This window comes from Ptychodera flava, chromosome 3, assembly GCF_041260155.1.
Source record: "Ptychodera flava strain L36383 chromosome 3, AS_Pfla_20210202, whole genome shotgun sequence".
In the NCBI taxonomy this organism is placed as follows: Eukaryota; Metazoa; Hemichordata; class Enteropneusta; family Ptychoderidae; genus Ptychodera; species Ptychodera flava.
The window spans coordinates 17,824,511-17,839,868 of NC_091930.1; the positions used below are offsets into that span (position 1 = coordinate 17,824,511).

The 15,358-nt window shown below is 37.3% G+C and overlaps 2 protein-coding genes across 3 annotated transcripts; both read left to right on the forward strand.

The window, feature by feature from the left end:
* Window positions 1-895: 895 nt before the first annotated feature.
* Window positions 896-7,207, forward strand: LOC139129668 (medium-chain acyl-CoA ligase ACSF2, mitochondrial-like). Its single transcript, XM_070695341.1, has 2 exons — window positions 896-1,177; window positions 2,483-7,207. Exon 2 carries the CDS (start codon window positions 2,522-2,524, stop codon window positions 4,211-4,213), a length of 1,692 nt encoding a protein of 563 aa, XP_070551442.1. The 5' UTR covers window positions 896-1,177; window positions 2,483-2,521; the 3' UTR covers window positions 4,214-7,207.
* Window positions 7,208-8,081: 874 nt separating this feature from the next.
* LOC139129669 (medium-chain acyl-CoA ligase ACSF2, mitochondrial-like) lies at window positions 8,082-12,664 on the forward strand. 2 transcript variants are annotated; one of them, XM_070695342.1, is made up of 3 exons: window positions 8,082-8,216; window positions 8,398-8,446; window positions 9,136-12,664. In XM_070695342.1, exon 3 carries the CDS (start codon window positions 9,170-9,172, stop codon window positions 10,856-10,858), a length of 1,689 nt encoding a protein of 562 aa, XP_070551443.1. In that variant the 5' UTR covers window positions 8,082-8,216; window positions 8,398-8,446; window positions 9,136-9,169; the 3' UTR covers window positions 10,859-12,664. The 2 variants fall into 2 exon arrangements, with proteins under 2 accessions (XP_070551443.1, XP_070551444.1); XM_070695343.1 differs by lacking the exon at window positions 8,398-8,446 and having other exon boundaries at window positions 8,093-8,216.
* Window positions 12,665-15,358: the final 2,694 nt, after the last annotated feature.

The window sequence follows — 15,358 nt, forward strand, 5'->3', positions numbered from 1 at the left end:
ACCACACTTTTGGTAAAATACGAGTTTTGGTAAGCTCATCGGTCAATTATTTGACCTGGCCAGCGATAGATATCCAGAAAGAGAATTAAAACATTTTTTCCGTAAATACAAATTTTAACATTCAGTAATTTGCTTAAAAAAGATTTATGAGGTAAATAATGTTAATAACAAGGAGCACTTGTTTTGTGAGAAAAAAATTTATATTAATGCGAACGTATGCAAATCCAACATTTCACATTTTTCCCATCTGTTTTGAACAATTCAAAGAATACGTCCACTCTGCTGAGGTCAAATTGTGTGAAAAGTTCACGTTTCATTCATAAAATACTATGCAACCAAAAGGCATTTTAAAATTCTAACAGTGGGAATAATGAACATAGCAGTTTGGCTTATCATAGTTTTATTAGCTTCCTTATGTTAGCAGTTCGATTCTAATGACAATAGATAATCAAAATACAAAATTGATGTTTTCTTTAAATTGACTCAAGTTTCAATGAGATATCAATTTTTGCATAGAGAATATGACAATTTGTCTGGATATGACTTCTTACAATTCTATCAATATTGCGATTTTCTACCCCAAGTATCTATCTCCTTCGTCCATCGATTAAACTATTGGTACTGTAAGAAAGCGAGCAGCAATCAATAGCGTCACAAAGTGGAGACAAAGTCTTTAAAGAGTTTAGGTATTTGCCTAAGTCATAAATTCATTGCTTTGGTTCAGTTCCTGTAAGACTTATCATAACGAGTATGTATATGCAAGTTCCTTATAGACTCCCCAGCGTGTGTGCAGTATATGTGTCTTTCGGGTCGCGGTCAGTAAAAGTTGTAAACACCCTCGACCAAGGTTCATTTTTAACAGTTTACATAACGTTCACCATTGTTAGGGAGACTCATATCAAATGAGACGATTAACATATGTACAAAGACCTGTGCATAGCGTTTGACATGTCATTGACACTGAGCTGAAAATCTTTGTATCTTTAGGTTTAGCCACCGAGTACGGTCTACAGAGAATGCTCACCCGACAATTGTTTTCCAAGGGTATCTCTATATGACCTTCGACCCTTGCATAAACCTTATCAGGTCTGTCAAGGAGGAGTACTAAACCACTCTGTAAGATTTGCGAGCGTTGTTCAAGTTAAACGAGTTTACAAAAGAACAGTAACGCATTGGGGTGAGTACTTATGAACTACCGAGCTACAGTCAGTCGCAAAATTGAATGAAAACTCGCACCTCGGCTATCGACCATAAATTGGTAATGCGAAACTGATGTCTTATACATTTGTAAGTCGGTGAAAAAACAGCATCGTCAACTGCACCCTTGACCTGAAGTAATGCAAAGGTCTATGATGTGTTCTCGTATTCAGATATAGGCAAACAGTCTTCGGAGTTCATTTCATAAACGTAGGTAAGTTTGGCAGGCAGAATAGAAAATGGTGAAAAATGCAATGTTTAAGCTTTCATCACCCCTTCGCGACCTGACATTCTTTTATTTTCGTTCCCGTTTGACAATCCACCGTATAATCTTACTCTTTCTCTCTTCGGTCGTAGAAAAATGAGTTCATTTTTGAGTTGTGCTGTTGTGTGTAACAGGGTGTTTAATCGAACCCACCTTAAAAGATGTAAGGTCATCCAGGGGTCATGCTACTGTCCTAACATATACACATACTGCATTTGACGCATCATAAGCGATACAGTATGAGTTGTAATATTGTATACATACAAATTGGAATTCGCTCAGTCTGTGGCAACATCGCACTATATTACGTGAAGCGGTAGGATATGCATTGCGTTATCTGAGATCTTATACATACATATATCGCGTAGAAGATTACTTTGGTTTCTTTTGGAAAACAAAAACTGATTCTTTCAGTGAAGTTACGATACGTTACGTTGAACACAATATGTTGTGTGGTAATTGAGAAAACATGGAGGAATGATAACGTGTAGGGAAGTTGATATCTTTTGAAATCTGTTCAAAAAGAAAGTTGAGATACACGATACATTTAAGAAAAGGAGACTGATTTAGTTATTTAATTGAAGAACCATCAAGCATCAATTTGGCGATAAAGCCTGTGAACTTGCTGATCGTAGTGTTAGGTATCAACAGCAATATCACTCATCACACCAGGATAAATTTTGATTCTTGCAGACCAATTTGTGACGTCTTAGCATTAAGCCTGAATATTCTAAATATCTTAATACTTACAAAGCAGCCTACTTGCCGAACAGTTAACCTAAAAAGTAAAAAGAGATATACCTTCATCACACTTTTGATGGCAATAAATATTCAAAAAAGACAAACTTTTCAATATTATAACCTTGCCCTGTATGAACTAAGCCTCTACTTTGTATTCTGTGTTCATCATTCAAAAAGTGCCACTAAATAAAAAACAAACAAGTATGATCGACTCAGACTTTCAAAAAGTCACCTACATATGTCAATAGTAATAATTTCAATTGCTTGTTTATTTGTCAGGTATTATACACAACGTGTTAATTGCAACTTAAACAAGAAATGGCAGCTCATATTCTTGCAACAACTTCAAAACTGACTCAAAGTTACTACCATACGCCAAGTCACCGGCGATTCTGCGGGAAGACTTTAAGTCAACTATTTGATTTAACCAGCGATGCGTATCCGCAGAGAGAAGCAATAACATATTATTCAAAGGATGGTGACGTCAAACGTTTATCGTTCGAGACACTGAGGCGTCAGGTGGATAGATTTGCTAAGGGACTTATGACTCTCGGTCTACAAAAGGGCGAGAAGCTGGGAATACTTGTTGGCAGAAGATACGAGTACATCGTGGTCTATTTTGGTGCCACGAAAGCAGGTCTCATCGCTGTCCGCCTCCAGACGTTATTAAAGGCTGATCAGATAAAATATCAAATCAACAAAGTCGGCTGTGATATGCTGGTCATTGACAGCGATAATCTAACCACCATCCGAGAATTACTTCCAGAAGTTGAGGGTGTAAGTGTACCATGCTGCCGGCAGCCTCTTCCGAGTGTTCGTTTTTTCATCAATATTGATGCTGCAGAGACGAAAGGGGCATGCCTTGCCCTAAATACCGTTTTCTCAATGTCATCAGATCATTTGAAAGAGTCAGAGCTACAAAATGAAGTTCAGCAAGATGACCCATGTATCATCGTCTTCAGTTCTGGCAGTACTGGAAAGCCAAAAGCCATTGTGCACTCGCATCGCGCCATTTCTGAATGTGCCATAACCATGGCTGATGAAAGATCAGCCTATAATGATGATCAGCCCGGTTGTCATCTATGTTCAGTGCCCTGCTATAGCACTGCACTTGACGGAACTATGGCCCCCGTGGTTGCAGCTGGCGATAGGCTTGTACTGACTGAGTCACCAGATATTGATACACTTCTAAAAGTAATAAGACTCGAACGATGCTCATCTGCAATGCTTTACCCTCTGCTTGCCTTTGAGATAGCGAACAAAAAGGGTGAAGGTGTTGATTTAACATCCATCAAACAAGCATTCGTTGGAGGTAATACTTTGCAACCAGATACTCTAGCAAAACTAAGGAAACTTCTCACACCTAATATAATCATTGGTTACGGATCCACTGAAACTATTGTTGTCACGCTTCACTGCAAAGGCGACCCAATTGATGAGAAGAAATGGATAGTGGGGCGACCAGTTCCACATTCGGAAATCAAGATTGTTGACGATCAGTTTCGAACAGTACCTATAAATACTGAGGGCGAAATCAATGTACGCAGTCCATATATCTTCCAATGCTACCTTGGTGACAAAGAGCTGACAAAAGCTGTGAAAACAGAATCGGGATGGTTTAAGACTGGAGATGCTGGAATCATGCTTGACGATGGAAGGCTTCAAGTACTGGGGAGGAAAGACGACTGCATTATAAAGGATGCCAGAAATGTCTATCCTTCTGAAATCGAGCGTTATCTTTCTGGTCACCCTAAAGTGAAAACTTGTCTGGCAGTGGCAGTTCCTGACCAAAAAGTGATTAACGAGATATGTTTGTGTCTGGTGTTGAAACCAGAAACGGAGTGTACAGAAGAGGAAGTCTTTGAAGTAATGAGGGAACATTTGGACGAATTCCTAATTCCTCGATACGTTTTGTTTTTTGAGAGTTTTCCAGTCACTGATACCGGGAAAATTAAACGTAATGAAGTGATGAGAATGGCAACCGAGAGATTACATCTGGAGAATCGATAGAGTTTAGGTTGGGAATATGTGTTTGTTTTCGTGCAGCTATCGTATAGTGTGAAATCTGCTCTAAAAGAATATTGAGATACACAATAGCATAGCATTCTTGGTAAGGTTTTGTCAGTAGGTTCGTGTACTTTGGTCAATAAACAATCAAAATTTGCATTTATTTCGTCAGTTTTAAAAATATCATGGATCAAGTGCACAGTCCTACAAAAGATTTCCATAATCTAACGGAAGCGTTTTACATGTTTTTGCATCGGTGAAAAAGAATTGAAGTATTCTAAATAGCACAGAACGCTTGTGTGAAATATACAGAGCGCAAAACCTAGTTTGTTAACATTCTTCTTTAAGGTCTTATGCAAATTGTGACAGTAGAAGGTCGAACACGAATATCAATTAGAGATCTTTTTGTACTGGATATTTTAATTTTAGAAATTCTCTGATGGCTGACAAAATGTACTTCAAATAGACCTTAATTAAATGTATGTCACTTAATTTTTTATGTAACTGAGACATTTTCTTGATGAGTTTTACGAGACATTAATGATTAAGATACATTGTCAATATTAGATTTATACCATATACATGAACTTTCCTCCGTATCAACCTTTTCAAAACTGTTAAATGGTGAAGTTTAAAGCAAAATAAATTCAAGAAAAGCTAAATATCCATGAACTAGGTCCTGCTCCTGAAATCCAATTTATGTCATTGGAAATATTGCCGTTTTGTACATAGGTATTATGTCTAGTCTCGTTGGATGATGATCTGACTGAGGCTAAGTGCCTATGTAAAATGAAAGCTAACAGGCTGAGAGAATTAAAGGAATGTCTCATTAAAATGATAATAGCTCAGAGTAACATTAGGACATTGTATGATTGAGAGCTTGACATCAGAAAGACAACAGCAAAGAATTCAGAAAACACTACAAGTCGATATAGAGTTATCCTATTCAAACCACATTAGTGCCTGTTCCGATTTGTCAAGAAGAAGTGTTGACAGAGTTCTAAACATTGGCGAATGTTCCAGCCTTTGTAAGTTAAAAGATGAACAGCAAGATATCGAAGTAAGTATTTATCACGTACTGAGTTAAGGCCATGTGGCAAACATGAAAGAGTAAACAACAATGAGCTTTAAGCCATAAGTAGGTCACATCACGGTCCCGTGGAGCTGAAGTGACATAGCTGAGACCTTATAAATCTCCTCGGTCAACTGAAATCTTTGTTTAAAATCAGGGCAGGGTCCATGATTGTCAGTTTTTATGTGTCCACAAGCAAGTGGATTTGACAATTGAAGTTAGGGAGCGTTCAGTTATTATTGTAAGGATGTGCCGGCAAATTCTTTCTGTGTACCAGTCAAAGTGAACCCCCGCCCTTTGCACAAAAAAATTTGATGACCTCCTTTTAAGATGACAAAGATTTCATGAACCCTTCCCCATTGCTTGAGTAAAGCTGCACACGCATACACCTTTGGTGAAGGGGGGGGTTTAGAATACAAGAAAGTTGCTCAGATTTGGGTACAAGTGCATATTACCTGTACAAGAAATTTGATTTGGTAATTTCGCTGAAACTGTTCATCCACTATACATGGGAGTCCAGGGAAAAAACAGCTCAAAAACGCCTGAACAGATTCAAATCAGATTTAGTAGACAGGTGCCATATGCTAATGGCAAAAAGAATTCATTAGATTGTGTTTAGTGTGGCTTGCATATTAATGAAGTTATGCAATATCATTTTTTTCATATAATGGTTTCCCTCTGGAGACAGTAATGACAGTGTCAACATATATCAAGGAATACTGCACAAAATTTCATGAAACTTTTCACAGATGACCATCTCAGAACATTATAATGATACTTTGAGTGTCATGTTGATTACCTACTCATTTGCATATGTAATGAACTTTTGTAATTAGTGACTTTCCATTAAATTTCTACACCAAATTTGATGATAAATACAACACAACTAGATCTGATATATATCTAATTTTACTGAGAAGCATTGGGTAGTGTTTAGAACAGAAATAGCTCATTTGCATATTTTATGAAGTTTGTATTAGTAATATAACTCCGAAATAACTGCACCAAATTTGACGGATCTGTTGTTAAGGATTGATTTGCATATTTAATGAACTTTGTAATTAGGTACATAACTCTCAAAATTACGGCATCAAAGTCTGTTAAACCTGCTATGAATATTGATTTGATATATATCTAATTGTACTGAGAAGCATTGGGCAGTTTTAAGTTCATAAATAGCTTATTTACATATTTTATGAAGTTCTGTAATTAATCATATAACTCTGAAATAACTGCACCAAATTTGATGAAATGTGCTGCAGATACTGATCCGACAGATATCTGACTGTGTTGTAAAGCAGCTAGTAGTACGAAGTTAATTAAGGTTCATTTACACATTTAATGAACTTTGTAATTAGGTACATAGCTCTGAAATTATGGCACCAAATTTAATGAAACGTGCTACAAATGTTGATCTGATAGATATCTAATTATCCCAAGTTAATAAACAGCTCATTTGCATATGAAAAAATTTGAAATTAGTGATTTATCTCTGAGAGTAATGTGCGAAAGTTGATGAAACCTGCTACATATAGTGATATAACAGATATCTGATTGTTTTGTGAAGCGTACTACTATTAATGAACCTGTTATAAAATACGTGAGTACATTCAGTTCACATCCGGTTTTTTCATATAATGGTTTCCTACGGAGACAGTAATGACAGTGTCGACATATATCAAGAAATACTGCACAACATTTCATGAAGCGTTTCACAAATGACAATCTCAGAACATTATGGTGATATTGTGACTGTCATGTCAACTGTCTGCTCATTTGCATTTTAATTTACTTTTGCAATTATATAACTCTGAAATTCCTGCATCAAATTTGATTATATCTGCAACAAATATTGATCTGATATATATCTAATTGTATTGGGAAGCATTGGGCAATGTCAAGTCAATAAATTGTTTATTTTCATATTTAATGAAGTTTTATAATTAGTAATATAACTCGAAATGTTAATCTAGTAATGTAACTCCAAAAAAGGTAATACGGTGAAAATATAATTTTTCTTACACTTAGAGCTTCAAGGTGGGCCGACACAAGTGGTAGATTGAGAGTTGGAATATCTGTCAAAGACATGCATTCTACCTTCCGATTGCCATTTCTTGCGTACATTCATACACGCATTAACGCGTCCTGCATGCTTTCAAGTCGAGATTGTCACACGGACGTGATAGACTCACTATCATATTGAGCACCGAAGTGTCAAATAAATCAACATGAATATTTACCTCCAAGTCTGTCCATTGACACGTATAGACAAGGTCTTGACCTGTTCGACTAAACCCTCTTGTAAGCCGTGGTTGTTATCTATATTTCGGTTTTCTACCCGAAGAAGCTATCTCCTTCAACCATCGAGTAAACTATTGCTACTGTACGAAAGCGAGCAGCAATCAATAAACCCCTAAGGTGGAGATGGTCTTTCAAAAGTTCAGCTATTTTCCTATGTAATGAATTCATTGCTTTGATTGATGTATGATGTATGATAACGAGTGTGTATTTGCGAGTTTAGACTGTACAGTGCGTGTGAATGTGTCTACATGTGTTTGGGGGCGCGGTCAGAAAAACTATAAACATCCTCGACCAAGGTACATTTTTAACAGTTTACATAAAGTTTACGATAGTTAGGGAGACTGATATCAAATGAGACGATTGATCAATGTAGAAAGACCTGAGCATAGCGTTTGACATGTCATTGACACCGAGCTGAAATCGTTTGTATCGTTAGGGTGAGCAATCGAGCACGATCTACAGACAGTACTGACCCGATATACAATTGATTACCTCCAGGGGTATCTTTAAACGACCTTTGACCCTTGCATAAACCACAGCAAATCTGTCCACGAAGAGCATTCAACCTCTCTGTGAGATTTGTGAGCGTTGTTCAAGTTAAGCGAGTTTATAAAAGAACAGTAACGCATTAGGGTGAGTATTTATGAATTACCGAGCTACAGTCAGTCGCAAAAATGAATGAAAACTCAAGTCTGGCTGTCAACCATAAGTGGGTCATGCGAAGTCACTGTCTTATACATGTACGTGTGTGAAAACAAGCATCGTCAACTGTACCCTTGATCTCAAGTAATGCGGATTGTTTGATTTGTTCTAGTATTCAGATATGGACAAAAAGCTTTCGGAGTACGTTTCCTACAAAGTTGGTAAATTTTGTAGCCAGAATTGAAAATTAATTGTAAAAAAATGCAGGGTTCATGAGGGGCAACTTCGCGACCTTACATGCCGTATTTTCGTTCTCGTCTTGCAATCCACCATACACTCTTTCTCTGTGTGATATTAGGAAAGTAATTACAATTTTCTGATGCATGAGCTGATTTGTATATTGTAACAGATTTTCTAATCAAACTCACCTGAAAAGATGAAAGGTCATCAAGGGGTCATGCTACTGTTCTGATATATATACATACTCCGTTTGACGCACTATAAGCACAAGCGTTACCGTTTGAGTAGCAATATTGTGTAGTTACATAAAACTTGGAATTCGCTCAGTCGGTGGCAACAACGCACTATACTACGTGAAAACATAAGATGTGCATTGCGTTATCTATGGTCGTATACATACTATATCACAACAAGGTCCCTTCGTTTTATTTTCCGCAAACAAAAACTGATTGTCATAGTGAATTTACGTTTTGCTCAGTGAAGTTACGTTACGTGACGTTGAAGAATATGTGTTGTTGAAGAAATTATTAAGTGTAGGGAAGCTTCATATTCTGTGTTGGTCATTCATTAAAGTGCCAACGAACGAAAAAACCCAAAAATTATGGACTTACATTTTCAAAAAGTCACGTACATATGTCAGTAAAAATTTCCATTGCTTGTTCTTTTTCAGGTATTGTACGAAACGTGTTAGATTTAAACAAGAAATGGCAGCTCACATTCTTGCAACAACTTCAAAGCTGACTCAAAGTTACGTCCATACGCCGAGTCAACGACGATTCTGTGGTAAGACCATTGGTCAACTGTTTGAATTAACAAGTGATGCTTATCCACAGAGAGAAGCAATAACCTATTATTCAAAGGATGGTGACGTCAAACGTTTGTCATTCGAAGAACTGAAGATTCAGGTGGATAGATTTGCTAAAGGGCTCACGAGTCTCGGTCTACAAAAGGGCGAAAAGTTGGGAATACTTGTTGGCAGAAGATACGAGTATATAGTGATCTATTTAGGTGCCATGAAGGCAGGTCTTATAGCTGTCCGCCTTCGCACGTCATCAAAGGCTGATCAGCTGAGACATCAAATAAATAAAGTCGGCTGTGGCATATTGGTGATTGACAGCAACTTTCTTGACACCATGCCAGAAGTACTTCTAGAAGTTGAAGCTTCTAGTGTACCTTGTCACCTGCAACGTCTTCCAAGTGTGCGTCTTCTTATCAATATTGATTCTGCTGAAAAGCAGGGGGCTTGCCTGTCGCCAAGTAGTGTTGTTTGCATGTCGCCAGACCACGTGCAACGGGAAGTGATTGAAGTTGAACTTCAACAAGACGAGCCATGTGTAATTTTCTTCACCTCTGGCAGTACCGGAATGCCAAAAGCCATTGTACACTCGCATCACGCCCTAACTGAATCTTACATAACTCTATCAGAGAGCAAAACAGCATGTAATGGTGATCAGCCAGGTTGTCACCTGTGTTCAGTACCCTGTTATTCGATTGTGTTTGAATACATCCTGGCTCCAATGATTGTAGCTGGAGATAGGTTTGTTTTGATTGAGTCTACCGATATTGATACATTTCTCACCGTAATAAAACATGAACGATGCACGTCTGCATCCTTTTCCAATCTACTTGCTTTTGGCAACACTTACCTACAGGGCAAAGTTGTTGACTTTTCGTCGCTGAAAGAAGTTAGCATAGGGGGAAACACTTTTCCGCCAGATTCCTTAACAAAACTAAGAAAGTTTAATATTCCAAATATAACCATTGGATATGGGATGACGGAAACGTGTGGGGTCATATGTCATTTCACAGGCGACCCGATTGGAGAGAAGACATGGATAGTGGGGCGACCGCTTCCACATTCGGAAGTTAAGATTGTTTGCGATAACTTCCGTACAGTATCGGTCAACGTTGAGGGCGAAATCTGTGTACGAAGTCCCTACGTTTTCAAGTACTACCTTGGTGAGGAAGACCGAACAAAGGCTGTGAAAACAGAATCGGGATGGTTTAAGACTGGCGATGCTGGAATCATGCTCGATGATGGCAGAATTCGCGTTCTTGGCAGGAAAGACGACTGTATCATAAAGAATACCACAAATGTCTATCCTTCAGAAATAGAGCGATATCTGGTTGGTCATCATAAGGTGAAGCTTTGCCAAGCAGTAAGCGTTCCTGACCCAAATGTGATTAACGAGATATGCTTGTGTCTTGTCTTAAAACCTGGAACAGAGTGCAGCGAAGAGGAAATCCTGGACGTTTTGAGTGAACATTTGGATGACTTTCACATTCCTGAATATATTTTGTTTTTTGAGAGTTTTCCAGTCACTGATACGGGGAAAATTAAACGTAATGAACTGAAAAGAATGGCAGCGGAGAGATTAAATGTGAAGATATAGTGAGATCAAATTTGTGCTCTTACAGTTTACAGTCTCGTGCTGGTATTACATTTTAAATATCCTCGAACTGAATGTTGAGATACAAATATATCTAATCTCACGGCTTGACTTTTGATGGTTTTGGGATTTTAATTCTGTGTAACATGTTTTGAAACAACAAGTACACCTCCAATATCATCACAATTAAACTTTGTACTGTTAACACCATTGGAACTAATTTGTGATTATTGGATAGTGAACTGATGCCGGTTTAATCTGTAAATTTGAGCTTGTATGATTTTCCTTCTAAGCAATGCACTTTTTTTTCTAAGGAATTTGTAATATTGGTATATTCAGCTATAGGAGCCTACGCTTTTGAAAATTAAAAAAATAATTAATCATCAAATTCTTACATAAGTTCCAACCGCGTTTGTCAATGTTACAATTGAATTGTAATCAAAGTTAGTGTTGGGTGTTTGTAATTATATCATTTATTGACAAGCAAAATACTTGTTATATAGAAAAATATCATCAACCATTGCAACTACCGCCTCTTTCACATACCACCAATGAAAATCAATATTGTGCAAACTTTGTTGGACAAGGTGAATGCTTAGACGTTTTAGTATGGTTTGTGAGAAAATAATTCTGGAAAAACATGTAATTGATGCACAGAACAATCATCGATCCCTACTAGAAAACATCAGAGAAAACTAAGATATGACTGAGACAACATGATATATTGAAAAGAGGAATCAGAATCATGCTCTCTGATGTCTGAATGATAATTTAATATATTGCTGACTTGCAAGTTGTAAATGGTAACTGACAGATTTTGCAACAAAACTGTGTCCATGGAGACTGTACCAACATGTAAATAATCAGCGATATTATACTTGGTATTTTGTCTTAACATTTTTATACTGTGTATGAACATTGTTTTCATGTACTTCAAATTATAGAATAACTTTTGAAATGTTGTAATCTTGTTATCAAAGCATGAGAATGAATATGCAGCGGTGTTAATGTAATACTGACATTTCAATTCATGGCTGGACTGAAATGTAAATAAGAGCAATACAAGTGTACATAAAACATATGCAGGTATTGTTGATAAGCTGAATACTGGATATTACAACGTATTAGGGTGTAAAATAACAGATTAGAGCAGATAAAACTTCAAACATTTAGCTCGATAGTGTTTGCTTAATAATTAGTAGGGAATATGATGGGGAGGCTTGAACGAGTTTGATCATGTAATGGGTAGGGCTACAATTTTTTGTCAGGGAGTATTACGGGGGATCTTAAACAAAGTAACATTTCCATCGGAATTTGTAAATGCAGACTTTATGGGTCAAATTCATTGGCTGAACAAAATTCAAAGTTTAATTAGTGTAGACGATAAGCATCAGATTTTAGTCTTTGTTTACTATAAAAGTACGGAAATACATGTACTTACATTGTTCGACTCCAACATAAATGAGTATGATCCTGTGATATAAAGCCACGATGGCTTAACCAATACTCATGGATACACTTTTCACGAATGCATACTACAAGTGGTGTTAAATAAAACGTTTTCGAGATAAAATGCTTTGGGCAACCTTTACATAGCTCAAAAAGGATATCATTGAAAAATACGGCAACCGGAAGTTTTATTTATAGATATTTCTATAGCAGAATGCAATATGAAAAAAATTACTTGGACACAATTATGATAGCTGTTAAAAGTTGCCACGTATTTTGTCGCAAATTGATATAAAGATAAAACAAGGATGATATGTTTTAAAGAGTACTTGAACAAATAAATTGTACTGGTTCAGTAAACATTCCTCTGCCATGTAAGTGCCATGAAGAACTGTAGAATAAAGAAGTAAGTGCAGATAGATGCATGTGGTTGTTTTTTTACGGGAGAAGCTGTTTTAGGAAAAGAGAGTGACTTAGTTGGTTTCAAATAAGATAGGGGGACTTGAACCAATAAATGCAGTCTGTTGTTTCTGTGAGGACCATTCCAATCACAGTATTTTCTATGGTTATAACACCCTCAATCTATAAGCTTACGAATCAGACTCCAGGTTTGACTTTGGTACTTTTTTGACAGACGCGTTCGATAGTAACTGTTATAACACGCCACATGCTGATTCCGTGTCGCGATTCGCCAGAATACGTCACGTGACGAGAAAATAGATACGTCTAGTCCCCACCAAATCGACAAAAGTGACGTCAGAGGGTATTTTTTGAAAAGCTATTTCCCTAGGGAAATAGCTTTGACCAAATTTGGAAAAGTGCCCGGTCACGTGACCGTAGTGTCGTCTGCAGCTTTGCAGCAATGGCGGGTGACTTGAACGTGATGTGTGTCCGGGATAGGTGAAGACACATTCTCTAAAACAGATTTTCAAACATTTTCCGACATTTCCAACATTCCAACAGCGTAGGAACTTGAATAGCTCATCGACGGAAAAGATTAAAGTGCAACTAAGGATGTCAATAGGTATGCTAAGAATATTTTTGAAAGAAAGTGGTACCACAACTGAAAGCGCTGTGGAAACATCGCCCAGTAAACTTGTCACCATGGATTGTTGCCGTGCAAAATATCAAAACACATTAAAAACTATATAACAATACACCATGAGCATGTGGTGTGTTATAAAACACCTATAGCCATGGACGCCGAGGGGTATAGCGATGTGTTTCTGGTAACACACGGCCACGAGGGGTAATAGACAATTGCTATAGCCCTCATGACCAGGCAATAGGTGTTTACTACTCAAATGAACGAATCAGATTGTGCAGAAATATGTAATTATTCGATTTTTGTGAAGCTCACTCTGAAGTACGTGTACACGTCTGACGCTGATCCAGAAAGCCTGTCTTGTGAAGCTCCTCTAATGTGTCGAGTCTACGTAGATTGAAAGTCCAAGACTTACTAGTTTCCTCGATTTTCGTAAAATAAGGAGGCACCGTGGCCCAGTGGTTAGGGTAACGGACTCACTGTCAGAGGGTGGTGAGTTCGAGACCCGGTAGGTCCAGAGTAACGGACTCACTGTCGGAGGATGGTGAGTTCGAGACTCCAGCACGGTGTTGTGCCCTTGAGCAAGGCACTTTACTCCTCAGTGCTCCATTGGGGGTTAGTGGGTTATTACCTCATCCTGTAATTGGGCTAACGCCTGTTGGATGATGGACTGAATAAAAATAAAATAAAAAATAAGACGGTGAAAATACAATTTTTCTTATACTAGGAACTTCACGATGAGCCGACACAAGTGGTAGATTACAAAAGAATTGTACAAGTTTGAGAGTCGGAATATCTGTGCATTCTACCTTGCAACAGTGATTTCTTGCGTACATTCATACACGCATTAACACGTTCTACATGCTTTCAGTCGAGATTAATACATGGAAACGTCCTCTGCGCTACGGACGTGATGTCCAAAGTTGACTCACTATCATATTGAGCACCGGAGATTATCGAGTGTCAAATAAATCACCAACGAATATTTACCTCCAAGTCTGTCCATTGACATGTATAGACAAGGTCTTGACCTGTTTGACTAAACCCTCTTGTAAGCCGTGGTTGTTATCTATATTGCGGTTTTCTACCCTAAGTATCTATCTCCTTCAACCATCGGGAAAACTATTGCTACTGTACGAAAGCAAGCAGCAATCAATAGTCCCTAAGGTGGAGATTAACTCTTTCAAAAGTTCAGATATTTTCCCATGTAATGAATTCATCGCTTTGATGGAGTTCTTGTAAGATGGAATATAATAATAATAATAATAATACTTTATTGCATAACAACACACTTCGGGAAGTGCGGTAGAGCAAAACAATCAAACATTACACACATGTTCAGGTAAGACTGCTGCTGGGGATGAATCTGTAGTGTAAGAAATATACCTTAAAGAGGCTTCTTGTCCTCAAAATTCATGATGTACAGGAATTTCTCACTGTCACTTAAATATTCAAAGTTCTCAAAATGTGATTTCATACTAGTGAAAAGAGTATTTCTATTATGAACATATTGTCACACTTAATAATATAATGAAACTCATCTTCTACAGAAGACTTACAAAAAGTACAAAATCTCTCATTTAATGGGATTCTTGGGACTGACCTTCTGCCAATCTCAATTTGTAAATTATGATCAGAAATACGAACTTAGTAATCAATTTCCTGCAGTTAATATTTGTAATATCCATCAAGTATTCCTCAAAAGTAAATAAAGTTTTAAATTTTCTGTATGTTCTTAGTTTATTTTTGTCCACACTCTGAGTCCTTACATCATTATGTAAATCATTAATCCATGAGACACGATATCTTTCTTTCAGTTCTATGTGAACTGTTTTAACAGTGAAATTAATGTTACAGATATTTGACCAGATAGATCTTCCACTATAATTATCCAGAATATACTGAATATACTCAAACCACTGGGAGTGGTGCTTAGCAGTTGTATATGCAGCACTTAGTAGAATATCATCTGATAAAACCAATCTATGCCAATATTTTATCATATGTAG